General features: G+C 45.7%; 1 protein-coding gene across 2 annotated transcripts; it reads left to right on the top strand.

Moving 5' to 3' along the window:
* Positions 1 to 213: 213 nt before the first annotated feature.
* Positions 214 to 14778, top strand: LOC311250660 (hepatic leukemia factor-like). 2 transcript variants are annotated; one of them, XM_084342533.1, is made up of 4 exons: positions 214 to 568; positions 2954 to 3331; positions 9011 to 9225; positions 11357 to 14778. In XM_084342533.1, the coding sequence occupies exons 1-4, from the start codon at positions 451 to 453 to the stop codon at positions 11570 to 11572; spliced, it is 927 nt and encodes a 308-aa protein (XP_084198659.1). In that variant the 5' UTR covers positions 214 to 450; the 3' UTR covers positions 11573 to 14778. The 2 variants fall into 2 exon arrangements, with proteins under 2 accessions (XP_084198659.1, XP_084198658.1); XM_084342532.1 differs by having other exon boundaries at positions 11354 to 14778.
* The last annotated feature ends 3344 nt before the right edge of the window (positions 14779 to 18122 follow it).

The following is an 18122-nucleotide window of genomic DNA, read 5'->3' as shown; positions in this document are numbered from 1 at the left end:
TGTGTTAATGGAGAAAGTGTTTATTATTCGTGTCTGTCGTTTGTTTGTATTTACTTATTCGAATCAATCAGTCAATCAATACATTAACAGTGATAGATAATAGAGAGAGAGAGGGGGGGAGAGAGAGAGAGAGAGAGAGAGAGAGGGAGAGAGAGAGAGAGAGGAGGGTGTGTGGCTCGCGGTGTGACGTCAGCAGTCCTCACACACGGGATCGGTCCGCGCGCCTCCCGCAGCCCGGTCAGGCACCGCCACACGCGCTCACAACACGTCCCGCACAGATTCTTGTTTCCACCGCAGCTTTTTAATTCTGCGGGTTTTTAATTGGACCGTTTGTCTTCATGTAGCCTTCAGAGGACGCTCTGTCTCTGTCTCTGTCTCCTCCTGCTGCTGCCGGTGTGTTTTTACCTCTCGGTTGATCTGGACCTCAGGCTGCCGCTGCCAGGAGGCGTGATGGAGAAAATGTCCCGACATCCCGTCCCGCTGCACCCGAACTTCCTGCCTCCGGCCACGCACGGAGTCCTCAAGTCTCTGCTGGAGAACCCGACGAAGCTGCCGCTGCAGCATGAAGGTGCGTGAAGCCGCTGCGTCACAGCGCGATACCTGCCCAGCACTGTGCCTGTCCACCTGTGTGTCCCTGTCCACCTGTCTGTCTGGGTTCACCTGTCTGTCCCTGTCCACCTGTCTGTCTGTGTTCACCTGTCTGTGTCTGTCCACCTGTCTGTCCCTGTCCACCTGTCTGTCCACCTGTGTGTCCCTGTCCACCTGTCTGTCCCTGTCCACCTGTCAGTCCACCTGTCTGTCTGTAGCCTCCTGTCTGTGTGTGTCCACCTGTCTGTCTGGGTTCACCTGTCTGTCCCTGTCCACCTGTCAGTCCACCTGTCTGTCTGTAGCCTCCTGTCTGTGTGTGTCCACCTGTCTCTCCACCTGTCTGTCTGTGTTCACCTGTCTGTGTCCACCTGTCTGTAGCCTCCTGTCTGTGTGTGTCCACCTGTCTGTGTCTGTCCACCTGTCTGTCTATCTGTCTGTGTGTGTCCACCTGTCTGTCCACCTGTCTGTAGCCTCCTGTCTGTATGTGTCCACCTGTCTGTGTGTGTCCACCTGTCTGTCCACCTGTCTGTGTGTGTCCACCTGTCTGTCCACCTGTCTGTAGCCTCCTGTCTGTATGTGTCCACCTGTCCGTCTGTGTCCACCTGTCTGTCCACCTGTCTGTAGCCTCCTGTCTGTGTCTGTCCACCTGTCTGTGTGTGTCCACCTGTCTGTCCACCTGTCTGTGTCTGTCCACCTGTCTGTAGCCTCCTGGTCCTGGTTCAGAGACAGTGTTTGTGCTCCTGAGCTGCATCACACAGTGAACCATGTTTCTGTGCTCTCCACATGTTGGACCTGTGCTGGAGGCTTCAGCTGTGAGTGTCCGGCTGAAACTTTTCAGACCAGGTCCGGTGCTGTCAGAGCAGGAATGTGTGCGGACGGGTCCAACACTTACTGCATGTCTCCATGTGGACGGATGAGCACAAACAGAGACATCCAGACTGCAGACTTTAGAAACACTGAGGTTAGAAGTGCAGCTGGCGCCGTCCCACCGGAGACACTTCACTGTACGACACGTCTCAGTGTTTGAAAAATATCACAAGAGTGTTTTCATGTGACTTGTTTTGTCCAAACAATCAAAGTTTAAGATGCTGGAAAGCAAAGAAAGCAGAAAATATTCAGATTCAGACGTCTGGTGAAAATATCTGGAGCGCTGAAGAATGTTTTGTTTCCATCAGCGACTGAACGAGCTGTTCTCACTGTTTGAAGCTAGAAAGGCGGCAGGGTCCGCCACATATAAACAAGCGCTCTACGAATGTTTTCTTGTAATTTTCGTGTCTTCATTCGTTTTTTATTGGCATGTGTGATCGGACTGTAACGTGAATAATGAGTCTGCCTGTCCAAGCCCGTGGACGATTCGTTGAAGTTGTTTAAGTTTGTACGAAAGACTCAAAGACTTTGGAGTCTCGTCGAGGTCTGACGCTTTGTGACTGCAGGTCGAGGTGTTCGTATTTCACAATCAGGAATTCTTACAAACTGGACCTTTAATTCTGCTGGACTGTGGATTTCCTCGTGAAGGACTCGGGTCAGATATTCCTCGACAGTCCACAGGATGAGTTTTTCTTTTGCAAATGACTTCATGTGACTTTTATCGGTGGTTTTGCCAACAGAAAGGCGTCGCAGAAACCCTCTGAGCCAATCATAATAAATGATGAGAACCGTATTGAGTCCTGTGGGAGGGATCCATCTGTTCATGGCGAGGTCAGAGGTCAGTGTTTGGAGCTGATAGAGGTCCGGTGTTGTGGTCGAGGGACGTGTCTCACTGCTCCTGGAAATGTTGTGTAGGAACCATGAAGAGTGTTGACCAGTTTTGGTCACTCAGATATTTCACTTTAGTTCCAGTCATGACGTCTGTCTTCGTACCCACAATCCCTCTGGTTTCCACAGTCACCGAAGTCCTCTTGGAAGAAAAAAATGAATTTTAGGTTTTTACTCAAAATTCATCTTTTTAATCAGAAACATGCAGAGACTCTAGTATCCATTTTAGTTTCATGCTACAGACCCACTCGCAGTAGTTCATCGTTAATAGAGTTAATCATATCTTCTTTCCAAAGATATCAGAGAATCGATCCCACTTTTGATTTTAATGATTGAAATTGCTCAGTCCGATCGGTTTTGACTAAGACTCGAAGTTGTGGCACCCTGAATGACGACGCTTCTACAGTTTGTGTTCAGTCGGATCAGACTTTGGGGGAAGTTTGGATGTGTAATGATTATTTACATGATGCTAACCTGCTCAGCTACCTCACAGAGCCACAGGTGGTCAGAAACTCTGCAGAACCACGAAAGCTTCGGAAACTAAAAACTTGTCCTGGAGAGTTTTGTTACTTTGATTGCACTGACTGATTCTCTCTGTCCTCCTTCACAGCTTTCAGCAAGGAGCAGGAGAAGGAGAAGAACCTGGATGAGGAGCGCAGCGTCCCCCAGTCGGCCTTCCTGGGCCCCACGCTGTGGGACAAGACCCTGCCCTACGACGGAGACACCTTCCAGCTCGAGTACATGGACCTGGAAGAGTTCCTGTCTGAGAACGGTATCCCCTCCAGCCCCTCCCACCACCACCACCACCACCACCACCACCACCACAACCAGCACCAACCGCACGCTCCGCCATGCCAACCGCCAATCATGCCTCAAGCCCCGCCCACGCCCGCCTCCACGGTGATGGACCTCAGTAACCACGCCTCCACCTCCATACACACAAGCGTCGTTTCTCCGAACTGCCTGCACAGCAGCCCGGCGAGAGCAGGTAAGACAAGAAACACACGTTACACCTGGTGGTTTCCTGAAACCTGGCAGCAGACAGGTGACTCGGTCATTCAGTCCAAGTCTCAAGCAAGAGCCAAGTCATTTTTCTTCGGGCTCGTCAAGTTAAGTCGAGTCCTTCCTGCGGAGAAAAGACGAGGTAGTTCAAACCTGTTCAAACATTCAACTTACAAAAGTTTCTTACTTTTAATTTCTTCTCAGTCAAGAACATTTTCCCTCCCATCACGTCTAAACATCAGTCAGACTTAAAAAACTAAACTGAACGCAGACGAGTCAGACGAGTCAGTCAGGTCATCCTGTTTCAGTTCAAGTCTTTAACTTCTGAGTCGCAAGTCAACTTACGTCATTAAAACAGAGTATAAAAGAATAAAAGCCAAACAGAAAGAAAGACCAAAGAAAAGATCAAGACAAAGCAGGTATGAAGGATGAATTGAACCCAAACATGATGATAAAAGAGAAAAATACAACACGCCTTTGAAAATGATCAACAAGAATCTGAAGTCTGAATGTTTCGTCTCTCAGTCGACAGTAAGAGAAGGAGCCAGAGCGCTGCAGCGTCACTGTGAGCGACACAGAGGGAAGCCGTTCACCTCTGTCATCGTGAGATGTAGCTGCAGTAGGAGGACGAGTCCTTCAGCTCCTTTGTCCTCGAGTGATTAGCCGTGATGGATGAGCAGAGAACAGGCCTCAGACCGTCAGGCAGGGTTCGCTCTCTGTTCAGACAAATCAATGGTGGAGAAATATCTCAATCGACCAACAGGTTGACCAAAGAGGAGGACGGAGCTCTGGGATGAGCAGGAGCAGTCGTTGGTACTTCCACTTCATGTCTCAGCCCTGGAGGTTGTGGCTTGATTTAAATCAAATTTTTTACAGTTTTGCTAAGGCAGAGTTGTGGCGCTGCTGCTGGGACTGTTTTATTATCGGTGCAGAAACTTGAATTTGGAGACTGATTATCTGAATCAGTAAATCTTTTCCTCCTCAGCTCGAGGGCTGTTGTTGTTCAGTGCGGAGTCAGAGAGGAAACAGTGCCGGCTAAAGGTGATGAGCTCAGGTGTGTTCAGAGTAGTAACGCTCGCTCGCTTTCCTGCGAGGAAAACATGTCAGCCCAGACGTCAAGAGCGCGAGAGGTGTCGGACTCAACACCTCGACAGATGTCCTGGCCTCAGCAGCAGTGTGTGTGTGTGTGTGTGTGTGTTTATGTGTGTGTGTGTGTGTGCGTGCGCAGACTTGTGTGAAGGCGACGACTTCCTATTTAACTCCTTTACTCGCCCGTGTTCCTGTTTATAGAGAAAGAAAACAAGACGTCCTCTCACACAGCATGTAGAGACATGTGACTCGCTGCTGTGTGTGTGTGTGTGTGTGTGTGTGTGTGTGTGTGTGTGTGTGTGTGTGTGTGCGCGCGCCTGTCCGTGCATGAGATCAGTGTTTTAAGAACATTGTGTTCTCTCACAAGTAGGCCAGGGGGCGGCAACCATCACATCAACACACACCAAGTTTCTAACTCTGTATTTACACACACACACACACACACACACACACACACACACACACACTAACAGTGTGTATGAGTCATGCTGGGACTCTCCTCTTGGCTCATGAGTTGATGTCTTGAGGACGAGTTTGTTTTCAGAATCAGCTGATTGGAGATGCACCTCTGCAGGAGGAGACAGGTGTGACCGAGTTTCTTCTGCACTTCACAGGTTTTTGAGCTGATCTCGTTAAATATGCACTGATTTTCACAAATGTCCAGAACAGAAATCTGAACTAAAATAAACATTTAAATGTTTGGTTTTTTTGAAGTCTGAAAGAAGATTTGGAAGCAAAATTGACGGTGAATGAAATATTTGGTGTCGTCCTTTAAAAAGTCAGCAGTCTGTAGAGGAAAGGTTTGTGCGCCCGCTCTGCCGACGCTCGCTGCACAGCAGTAAATAGACTGAGCCCAGCAGTAATCTGCCGCTCTCACGTCTAAATATAGCAACGTAATCTATGGAATAATCTGGCATATTTGTATTCCCACATGGCCGTGTGACTGTGCCGCAGATAGGGAGGCAGGAACAAGCAGGGTTAGCCAGCGTTCAGCAGATGATGGGAAACAAACAGAGAGAGGAGGTGAGAGGAGGACTGGAAACATCCTGCTCCTCCTGTTCACGCTTCAATCAAGAGTCCGAGAGTCGCTTCTCTCTGCAGGACGTCAGTTTGATGTTTGGCACGCGTAATAACACGTTTATTGTCTGAGTATGAGACGTCTTTAAGCACTTGTTAACAGTTTATAGACACTGACTGCTTTAAAACGTTAATAAAAAGCCTTCTGACGTTATTTATCATTTTATTGTGATTCACTGTGATGACTGTCAGCTTTACAAACCTGTTTTGTTGCTTATCAATATTGTTAGCCGCAAACAGCATATTTACCTATTAATCAATGAATAGTTAACTGATGATAAATGTATAATTAAACATGTAAAGTTCAATAAATGTGTTTATAATTCTGTTAATTACAGTTACAAGATACTCGTACTGAAGATGCTCATAAATGTCTCACAGCCAACGATGAACGAGTTTATCATGCTGATAAACACTTACATAGTCTAATTAATGTCAGTCATCTACAAATTAAATAACAACAACAACAACAACAATAATAATAATAATAATGATAAAAATAATAGTATAATAATAGTGTATCAGCTCTAAACACACAACATGAGACAAGCTGAGCTCTGTGGGAAACTTCAGGAACTATGACTGAGCAGCTCCCGCTGATGAAATCTGCTCATGTTACACACACACACACACACACACACACACACACACACACACCGGCCCGTCACATGTGACTCCATGCTGTGCGCGGGTTGTGCACGTGTCTGGATGTCTGTCAGTCACGTTTGAGGCGGCGTGGTGCTTCATGTGCTGCTCCTCCACATCCAACACAGACGATGCCTTCAAGTCACGAACACACAGTCGGAGGATTCACCGCCGGTTGTTGTGATCACCTGGCGCACCTTCACACAGGAAACCGCTTTGTGCGGACGCCTTTGCAGATGTTTGCGCGCACGACCACCGATAACGTAACGCTCTCACAAACTGTGACGATGCCTCTGCAGAGACAGTGTGACGCCATGTTTCTGGGCTAACGAGCTACAAAAGTAAAGAAACGCAGCGACAGATAAAAAGGTTGAAGTTAAATAAAAAAGTACCTCGGGCTAACGAGTCGGCTCCTACTAACGCCTGCGAGCAGTGCTGACAGTAGTAGAATATAGCTAGTAGTAGTAAGTATTGTACTCAAGTACAATTTTGGGGTACTTCTACTTACATAGTGTATGTGAATGTACCACTGTAGGAGCCGTAATGTGACGGTGTGTGTGCTCCGGCACAGTGACGACAATGACAAAGCATTTGCAGATTCTGAAAACTTGTCATACAGAAATAATACGTTTCTTGTTGATCATCGGTGAGTTAAAACCATTTTCTGAAGGTTTCCACGAGGGTTCTTGATTTCTGGAGAAGACATATCCAAACTTCCCTTTGACTCCGATGTGTCAACAACATGATACAAGAAGTTTAGGAACCTGCAGCTTCATCCAGTGTTTACATTCCTGTCCAGGAAATGTGTGAAAATCAGTGCATTTTTAATTAGGAAATACCTCATTTGCATATATAGAAATGAAATAACAGCAACTGGAGAAGTGTCGTGGTGACATCTGCCAGTTAGAAGTGTTCATCTGTCGTGTGTCCCCTTCAGGATCAGCAAAATGTCCTCACTTTGCCAAAGTGTCCTCGGTACAAGGTCAAAAACTCTGACTGGCCCTCACATACACACACACACACACACACACACACACACACACACACACACACACACCTGAGCCTGACCTCTGCAGGACCAGCTGGAGAGGAAAAACAAACAGTCTTTTCCAAGAACTGCTGCAGGGGCTCAGTGTGTGTGTGTGTGTGTGTGTGTGTGTGTGTGTGTGTGAGTGTGTGTGTGTGTGTGTGTGGTCACCTTCACTCGAGACTTCATCGAGGCGTTTTGATCGAACGATGGCGAGCGTTTGTTTCGTTCACACCTGCAGGACGAACGACGAAAGAGCGAGTCGACTTTTCAAAACTCTCTGAGGGCCGAATGTATGGAAGCCAGAAAAAACATCATCGCTAGTGAAAGTCTCCAGTTCACATGTGACGTTCTGTAAATTTACATTCAAATGTAAATTGTGAAAATATTAAATCTGAAATTGTGATTTTCTCAAGTGACGAGCTGAACTTCACATGTGATATATTGTGACAGCGCCTGTAACTGTGATAAATTAAAAACAGTTCTGACAGTCGGAGCCTTTCTTCTTCTTCTTCTTCTCCTTCTTCTTCTTCTACTTCTTCTTCTTCTCTAACCATGCTTTAATCAAGACACCCACAGTCAGTGTTACATAACGTCTGTCTTGAGAGATTTTAGGACAAACCTGCTGATAGAACAGAAACCGCTTCGTGCTTCGTGCTTCGTGCTTCGAGCTTCCAGTTTGTTTTCTGTTGTGTTGCAGAGGAGCAGCTACAGTAATCGACCTCCCTGCTCATCAAAGACACATGAATGGATATATATTCATATTTTTTTTATATTTCCACAAGGTTAGTCCGCCCACGTTTTCCATCTCCTCCGATCAGCCGGTCACAGCCGCTCAGCACACGGCGGAGAGGAGACAGAGTCCATTAGCAGGTCACGGCTGAATTCTCAATGAGGACGTTAGAGGACTGAAGGCTCAGGAAGCCGCTTTTATTCTGATAGTTAGATACTTCCTGTTTGTCACCTCGACCTGTGCACCGTCTCGTTAGTGTCACACAGGACACACGCACACACACACACAGGACACACACACACACACACACACACACACACACACAGGACACACACAAACACACACACACACACACACACAGGACACACACACACACACACACACACACACACACACACAGGTGTGTTTCAAGGTTTCACTTCAGGTTTGTTTTGTCGCCATCTGCTGGCAGCAACAGGAAACATTTTGTGATAGAAACAGAGACTTGTTCCTTCAGAAGACATTTAAATGTAAAGTAGAGTATTATAAAGTATTGATGTGTTAAAATACTCAGATTAGATTTTATTTTCTTACGGATTATTTAATTGTAATATCAAATAATAGTTGATATTTATAACGCTGTAAGTATGTGGTGAACTTTCAATTAATTTAAGTATTAAATTAATTCCAAATATCTTTTTATCTTCAGTTACTTGAAGTTACGTTTTTTGTTACTTCCTTTCTTTGTAAATTGCCTTTGTTGTTGTTGTTGTTTTGTTTGTGTGCCCTGTTATTATTTTATATTAATTATACATTTAAAAATGGAAAATTATTATTTTACTTCAAATTAATTTGATAAGTGCTTCTGTTCAACAAGCGCTAGAAACAAACAAACAAACAACAGGAGAGACATGAATATGAAGGTCAACAACAACTTCACGTCATGGGTCATTTTTTGGTCTCGTCAGCTGAAACATCAGTTCTGGTCGCTGCAGTTTGACCCGTTTGTTTTTTAAAGTGCATTGTTTTATCAGATCAGATTTGCATCGTCCACACATGACACGTCCTCTGGTGTCTGACACAGATCATTAAAGACTCTACTTGTCTTCCTTCAGGCCTCCCGAGCTCCAGAAACACTCCCAGTCCCATCGATCCAGACTCCATCCAGGTCCCTGTCGGATACGAGCCCGACCCGGCTGACCTGGCTCTGTCCAGCGTGCCGGGGCAGGAGATGTTCGACCCACGCAAACGCAAGTTCTCGGCCGAGGAGCTTAAACCACAACCCATGATCAAGAAAGCTCGCAAGGTCTTCATCCCAGAGGACCTGAAGGTAATTTGGAGCTGGTTCTGACAACATGAGGGGGGATAAATGGTTCTGGAGGTCCTACTTCTTCTCCTCCAGATGATTTTCCTTAAAGCTTAAAATCTTTTCCTGTCTGACCATCATAATCTCCTGAACCTGTGAGAGATAAACTAAGTTTTAAAAGTAACAGAACGATGCGTCTGAGTGACCTCACTTCTGATCTACATGCAAATAAACATCACTGAGACAAACAGACTCAATGTTTCTTCTCAAAGACAGAAAGAAGTTCATGCAGAACATTTGCTGAATTTACAAGAAGGAACAAATCAGTCAGAATCAGTCAGAGACAGAGTTTCACACAGTTTATAAAGTGTCTCCAACTCAACAACTCACTAAACTGACACATTTGTTAAGGGAGTCTGGGGACAAAGAAGTCGCCTATACTGGTTACTGTTCAGTGTGTTTGTAAAATGTGACATGTTTAGATCAATAAAATGTTTCTTCTTTCATAAATTGAGTGTAAATGGTGAAATCAGTGTAAACAGTGTGTTCAAACAGCTGCTAAATGTTGGCAGGTAAGACTTTAGCACTTTAGACACAGAAGCAGACAGGCTGGTACAGCCATGCTGCCACAAACTGACACTTTGTACAAGGAAACAAACAACTTACTGTTTTCATTTAATGCTGAAGTTACAAGAAGGAGACAATGATTCAGAGTCTGTCAGAGACAGAGTTTCACTACGTTACAAAGTTTGTTTTAACTCAACAACTCTTAAAATCACCACATTTGTTAAGGGAGTCTGGTGATGTTGTGTTGACCGGTTCAGTGGTTGGATCGGTTGAAACGGACCACAGACAGGTAGAACTTTGGTTCAGGTGAAGTCTCGCTGATCTCTGACTGGCAGGCAGATTGAACCATTAGCGCTGATTATAAGCGACTCGGCTTAAACCTGCACTGCATGCTGGGACAGAACAAGTGGGGCGGAGACTCGCTGCCTCTTTCGTTCTGCTCTCAGATCGCTGCTCTCCTATTGGCTGGGTCCCGCTCCTCTTGGGGGCGGGTCCTCCTGGTTAAGAGGCTTATATGAGACTGAATGAGAAAGCGTCGCTGTCCGTGATCTTCCCTCGGCCGGGAGGTCAGGCTGAGAGGATTTGGCTTTTAATTTGTTCAAATAAAAAGTGGATCTGTGTGTGGCTGCGGGCCAGTGATGGACGGCTCAGAGCTGATTGTGAAAGCAGCTCTGCAGAGACTCATTCACTAATGGTGACAAAAACGTCTCAGCACCTCGTCTGTGAGCGCCAGACGCCGCGTTAAAGCTGCAGAAAGTGAAGTTTGACCGCACGAGGGCAGAAAGACTCACTGACCAGCACCTGCTCACTCTGTCTGTCTGCAGATTAAACAAATGATTCATGTTCATTAGTGAGATCCAGAGCTGCTGTGTGTTTCCTCCCTTTGGACGGAGTCTGGTTTATTAGGAACATTCATCAGATGACGTGAATAGCTCCATTTGGAAATAATGAATCATTGATCGGCTGAGGTGGTTTTGTGCACGTCATCAAACAGCCGAAGCAGAGCTGATCAGGAGTGATTGTGATTGGTGGTTTGCTGTGCAGAGCCTGCCTGTCGATCCCTTTTGTGTCTGCTCTCAGTTTTGATGAGTTGAAGTCAAAGATTTTAAGATGCTGCAGCGTCCTGAGGTAATCCCTCCACCTGACAGGTGTGGCTGATCAGCAGGCTGATTAAACAGCATGATTAGTGCGCAGCTGTGTTTGGACTGGTCACAATAAAAAGGCCACTGTGAAATTGGCACTTGTATCTTGGATGTGTTTGGTGCTGGACTTTGGACTGAATGTGACCGCGGAGTCAATAAAACACTCAGCGTTCAGCGTCGTTCCTGCAGGCAGCAGGTCGGCTGGACGCTCCCTCACGACTGCAGACGTCTGTGTCGTTGTGCTGTGTGATCGATAGAGTTGTTCTCAGTATTTGAGAGAAATAAATGTTCTGAAAATGATCAGAACTTTAACTCCAACATGTGAAAACAGGAGCAAAAACATGATGTATTTCTGTTGAGTTTAAAATCAGACAAACGTCTCTCGCAGATCAGCAGAAACCTTTTTTTCACGTCTCCTCTCTCCCTCCCTTGTGTCCTTCGAGCAGGATGACAAATACTGGGCCAGGCGCAGGAAGAACAACTTGGCGGCCAAGCGGTCCCGGGACGCGAGGCGGCTCAAAGAGAACCAGATCGCCATCCGAGCCGGCTTCCTGGAGAAGGAGAACTTGGCTCTGAGGCAGGAGGTGGCCGACCTGAGGAAAGAGCTGGGACGCACCAAGAACGTCCTGGCCAAGTACGAGGCACAGCACGGACCGCTGTGAGGACACACACACACACACACACACACACACACATATATATATGAACACACACGCTCTGAGAATGATGACCGCCTCCTTCTCGTCCACCAGCGACCCTCCTCTCACTTCTCCACCACACCGATGACTCGACTCGCAGCAGGTGAAGAGCTCAGATGCAAAAACATACTTTTAAATACATTTTCATCTCTGTGATGTGAAACATGAAGAAGAGCTTAAAGGTTATTCTGTAGTTTTCTATTGTCAACAAACCTCATTTAAACTAACATGTGAGTCCGCCTCGTAATGCTGTCCCACTTCCTGTGTGTGGCTCCTGTTCTCTGGAGTTTGTGCTACAACAAGCTGAACGCAGCTGCCAACACGAGCATCTGTCCCAGAAGTCGACCAGTTTCTCTGGTTTGAACATTGTTGGAAACATTTGGGATGTAAGACACAACTCAACAACACGTAGAACAAAGGTGGAGTCAGATATTTCACCTTCAAGACGTCACAAATATATAGTTTTGTGTTTACAAAGGGAAAGTTAAAACACAAGAAATTAACTTGAGTTTGAGGAGAAACAGACTCAATACGAGTTAGATTATCTGTCACAGATAGAAACTCGTGAATAACTTTTAAAACAAGATCCTTAAACTCAAATCAGAGATTTAAACTCTTGCAGTGTGAAACAGCTGCTCACTCAGGAAACAGTGCATTTGTTGGGGACTATTTTCAGCGGCGGATTAATCCTCATTTGGTGTCTCGTGAGTGTCTGTGGTGGAGGAAGACGATCAGACACGTCGAGACGTCGATGTTTGTTTGAGGTTTGTTGACGATAACTGATCAGATTTATAGTCCAAGTGCAGAATGAGCTCAGACACGCAGCCGAGCCAGGAGCCTCGTCGACCAGCCTGTACGATACTCATCTGTTTCCATGACAACAGTCAGCCAGCAGCTCCTGAGCGGAGGCCATTATCCAGGATTATCACACACACACACACACACACACACACACACACACACACACACACACACACACACACACACACACCTCTGTGACTAAACTGCCGCCCCGTCGTCCCACCAGACGTCTGACCTTTGACCTCCCCCCGTCCCAGGGTAATGGCACTTTAGAGCGGCCCAACGCCCCCCCACAATGCACCTGTTCACATGTACATACCTGCCTTCGTCCTGCTCCTGGTGACTCTGTATATGAATGTGCGCCTCCTGCCGCTCTCCTATTGGTCACCGGGCCGGTTGAAGCCTTTCTGGGACCCTGAGCAGTATTTTTATGGATATTTATGGAAAGTGAACAGTTTGAAGATGCACTCGCTGATTTCGATGAAGTGCCCCCAAAATGCCAAAAATCTTTTCTAGCAGCCGCTGAAACTTTTTTTTTTTTATACGCCAAAATTTGTAAACAGCCCCCGAAATGTATTATCATCACGTTTAATGCAACAACGTCAGGGAGTGCATCTTGAAGCGCTCACTCGAGACGAGAACAGTTTTCAGTTTGTTTTCACGCTGCAGCTCTCTGACGCTCAGTGTTTCGACTGCATCGACCTGATGACGTCTCATGTTCGTCTCTTTGTGTTGGAGATGAGCTGAATCTTGAATCTCGACACTTTTCACATGTTAAAGTCCTGAAGTTGCTGCGGCTTGATGTAAAAACAGACGGACGCTGTAGAAATCTCCACACTGCTGCTCGTGCTCGCTGCCTGAGAAACTCTGAAAGCTGGAAGTGACATTAATGTAGAGTCAGATAAAACATCGGGATCAGATGAGATGATAGTTACTGGTGCGTAACAAAAACGTGAGACGTGAAACTTCTTGTGAGCGAGATATGAAATGTGAGTAATCCTCGAATAGCCGTTAGCTCTACCTTCAGCTTTGGAAGATGTCAGAATCGATCTGGCAGCACGTTTCTCACTAAGCGGACTCTCTGAAGGATCGTGGCAGAGTGAATAAATGACGAGGAGGCACGTGGAGGGATTTCTACAGCGACGAGCCGGTTGGCACAAACTGAGCTGTGACCTGTCTGTCAGGTGGCATCACAGCTCACGTTACAAAACCTGGTGTCCATCAACAGCATCACAGCAGTGTTACACCCACACAACAACAGCCCTAACCCCAGATCATATGTTTTTTAATTCATTTAAGCTTCTTTGTGTTTTGTGTTGAGGACAAAATGTCAGGATGTTGTTTTTGTCCTTCAGGCTCATTAATGAAAGTTGTCCTTGTTTCAGAAGGTTTTTATTTCCTTTATTTGTCAGAAAAAGGAACCAGTGTGATTTCATGTTGCTGCCTGTTGATCCGTTTCCTCAAACCGCTCCAGAGAGTCCAGGTTCTGCTCCGGTGCAGAATGTTTTATAAGCTCAGAAGGTCCAGACGTTTCTCAGACTCCACAGAGAGAGTTTACGGATTCACCTTTAATCGTGTTAGAGACAGACTCCAGTGCAATAGAAGGTTCCTGAAGGCTTCGGCATGAACTTTTTCTCGCTGTTATTATGTGTAGCCCCCCCCGGTGGCCGAGTGAGACATGAATGTATATTTGAAACCGTGCGTCGGGTCGAGTGGTGTCGTCTGATACTGTGGACTCACTTTAGTACTCTTTACTACAGACCAAAAGAAAACAGTATATTATATATATTAAAGGTTTTAATGTTTCTACAGAGATATTCTTCTTGTTTTTTGTACAGTCTGTTTTCCTACATAGATATTTCCTGTGTATTTTGGAAAGGGTTACATGAATTTAAGCAGTATATATAAATCATACAGGTATATTCAGAATTGTTACCAAAACTGCGGCGCCCACCTGTCCGGGCGATGCATGGGCATTACAGAATCCTCCAGGTTTGTTTGTCTGATCCTCCCTGCGTAGTTCAAATACCTCAAACACCCCCCGGACCTTCTCCATCACACCTGTGCAGGTGCAGCTGATTCAGTTCTCGGGTAGTTTTGGCACCAGGTGCTCCGATCCTCCACTTCAGTTTTTCAGCGAGGACACAGTCGCCTCCGTGTAGATGCTTGTATAGTTTCATGGTTTGTGTTCGGCCTAGAGGAATGTATTCACCCACCTGAAGCACTTATTTTTATTATGTTTTGTTCGGTGTGATTTCTCTCTCTCCGCTCTGTTTCAATCTGTGTTCAAAGATATTTTTCCTATATTTGTCATTGATTATGTTTCTCATGATCAGAATAAGAGTCAATAAATAAAAAAGTTAAGAATTCGTGTCTCTGCTTTTATTCTTGTCTTCCGTCCGTCCAGTAGCTCGGCTCGGTTGGCAGCTGTGTCACGGCTGCAGTGTAATCCTGCGACTGTCAAAGTTACGTCCACTGAAAGTGTTTTTGTGTCTGACAGGCTGAGGGTGTATTTCTACGCGTCTGTCAGTGTTACAGAAAGGATTCCTACAGAGACCTCATTGTTAAACAAGAAGATCCTCTGTTTTGCTCTGATATCTCCTGAGTTGTTGCAGGAAGACGACGGTGGAAACGAGATGAGGCAACAACTGACACAAGATTTCAGAACAAGACTTCTGTGTCTGCTCTTATTATTGAACATAAAGGTCTCTGTAATGAAGCGGACTGTTAATAACGACCTCAGAGACAGAAACAAGCACATGAAGCTGTGTGTCAGATATCTTTGTTGTATTTATAATGAAAAAGTGTAAGTGTAATTATGATTTTAGACGAGAACATGCAGGTTATTGAGAAGTCATTATGATCTGTTCGGTATCAAGATGGAGAGTTTAAATATACAAAAACTGAACCAAAGCAGATGAAGTCAGAACATTGATTTGACTCTGAAATGTGGGTTTGTCACTGAACATGAAAAGCGTCTTCGTGAGGTTTTATTCTCATGATTGTCACTTCACAGCATCCGTACTCGTCACGCACCAACAGCAGCTGCAGGACGATGAGGGCCGTCCAATGATGACCACCAGGGGGCAGCACCTCCCCACTGAGGATCATCGTTAATGTAGTTTGATGTGAAGCCATTTATATATTTCTGTATTTCTGAGGGAGAAAGAAGCTCATCACTGCTCAGAGAGGAACATATAAATCCTTCATATCCTCCTTATGACCATCTCATGACCCTCTGATTACAGACTGAGCAGCAGGTAAACAAGTGAAGTGTTACTGAAGTTAAAGGACTATCGCCGCTCTCCATCATTAAGTATGCAATGTTATATTGATATGCAAATTAGCCAGGATTATAGCCCCGCCCCTTTCCACAGCAGCTGACTGAAGGGAAACTACTTCTGTAGTCCGTCTTCTTCCAGACTGAAATATGGTGTGGAGGGGAAGGTTTTCAAACCAGTGTGGACGAGGCCTGAGAGGGCGTCGTCCTCTGGGGAGTGCTGTTGTCGTCACGAGGAGGGTGAACTTGATCTATCTTCATATATCATGTTCGTATGTTTGAGAATAAAATCTTATGATCAGGTCTCAACACACAAAGCAATACTCTGAGCAGCAGAGCAGAGGTTCAGCAGGTCATCGCAGGTTCATATGTGGACAAGGAGCTGTGTCATCCTCATCTTTAAAGGATAACTACCGTTTTTTACAACCTGGACCTTATTTCCAGAAATAAATTTCCAAAATATATGGTCATGTACTCACCCAGATAACTTTGGGGTCATTTGGCGTCGTTCGGACGAAATTAGATCCGGTGTAGCGCCAATATATCCATATAATGGGAGAGACGGGGCAGCGACACACAGCCTCTATATAACACATTATCTGCCACGAAACTAGTTCATTTCACCAATATTTTGTTACGATACGCTCGTGCTATTCCCCTCTGAGTCCGGGCTCGTCTGTTGTCAACATCCGGGGTCTGTAGGTTGATCTACTACCTCTGACCTGGAAGATGTCGTCTCTGAGCTGCGCGCGCACCCGCGACAGCCGGCTTGTTTACCTGTAGCTGCTGCTGCTAGTTTGACCCCGGATGTTGACAACGGACGAGCCCGGACTCAGAGGGGAATAGCGCTAGCATATCGTAACAAAATATTGGTGAAATGAACTAGTTTCGTGGCAGATAATGCGTTATATAGAGGCTGTGTGTTGGTGCCCCGTCACTCGCATTATATGGATATATCGCCGCTACACTGGATCTAATTTCGTCCGAACGACTTCAAATGACACCAAAGTTATCTGGGTGAGTAAATGACCATGTAGTTTGCTAGAAATAATTTTAGAATAAGAATTAAGAGAGCATCTGCAAAAACACAAGGTTTCATTTATGAAGGAAAAAGTGACGAGTGAGATATAAAAAGCTCTGAGAGCCTGAAGCCTCCCGGTGCTGTCGTTCCTCGTGTCTCCACCAGATGTCCTCAGAGTTTCTTTGTCCGTCACCTGACTGTGTCTCGCTCTGCACACCTGTCGCTTGTTCTTTCATTGAGACACGCGCACATTTACCAGCTGCTGCTCTCTCCTCTCTGCAAGGTGAGCAATGCTGCAACGTGTCCATGTTCCACAGTCACACGATATGTTTTCACCGGATTAAATCTGAGTGGGAACACGAAGGCCACGACATGTGCTGCTCTTTTCGTTCATTTTCGCTCATACTTGAGCCTCTTTAGCACCCCACTAAGTTGGAATTGTCGTTATGTAATACCTTTTTCTCAAAGTGAAAGGGAGCAGATCAGGATATTCTGCTAATCCCACGAGTTCAGACCGTCACACGGTGACAGCAGAGTTTTTAGTGCTGCTTTAAAGTCCATGAAACGCTCCCTGATGTATGAGTCATGTGTCCTCTCCACTGTCGCTAAATGTGTTTTATCCCCGGCCAGAAAGATGACGTGTCGGTCACAGTAACGTCGAAAAGTCCACAGCTGCTGTCGAAATATAAAGTTAAATCTCCATGTTGGAGGAACCTAAACAACAACAGCACAAGATATTCATATTGTAGCTCTGTCGTGAAGTAGTTAAGATGGCTGAGCCTGACTTTATATCATCAGGAGGAGATGATGACTGAGCCTGACTTTATATCATCAGGAGGAGACGATGACTGAGCCTGACTTTATATCATCAGGAGGAGACGATGACTGAGCCTGACTTTATATCATCAGGAGGAGACGATGACTGAGCCTGACTTTATATCATCAGGAGGAGACGATGACTGAGCCTGACTTTATATCATCAGGAGGAGACGATGGCTGAGCCTGACTTTATATCATCAGGAGGAGACGATGACTGAGCCTGACTTTATATCATCAGGAGGAGACGATGGCTGAGCCTGACTTTATATCATCAGGAGGAGACGATGACTGAGCCTGACTTTATATCATCAGGAGGAGACGATGACTGAGCCTGACTTTATATCATCAGGAGGAGACGATGACTGAGCCTGACTTTATATCATCAGGAGGAGACGATGACTGAGCCTGACTTTATATCATCAGGAGGAGACGATGGCTGAGCCTGACTCATATCAGACTATAAGTGACCTGTTATCAGAAAACATTTATGGAGATTCTTTTACGTTTTTTATTCAATCGTGTCATTTCTTTCAAACTTGTTTGATGGTTCTGAAAACACAAAGTCATGATGGAACTGGACCCGTGATGGAGCC

This window comes from Pagrus pagrus (genome assembly GCF_965226575.1).
Source record: "Pagrus pagrus genome assembly, chromosome: 21".
Classification (NCBI taxonomy): Eukaryota; Metazoa; Chordata; class Actinopteri; order Spariformes; family Sparidae; genus Pagrus; species Pagrus pagrus.
Note: the sequence above shows the minus strand (reverse complement) of the source record. Positions and strands in the feature narration are given on the sequence as shown.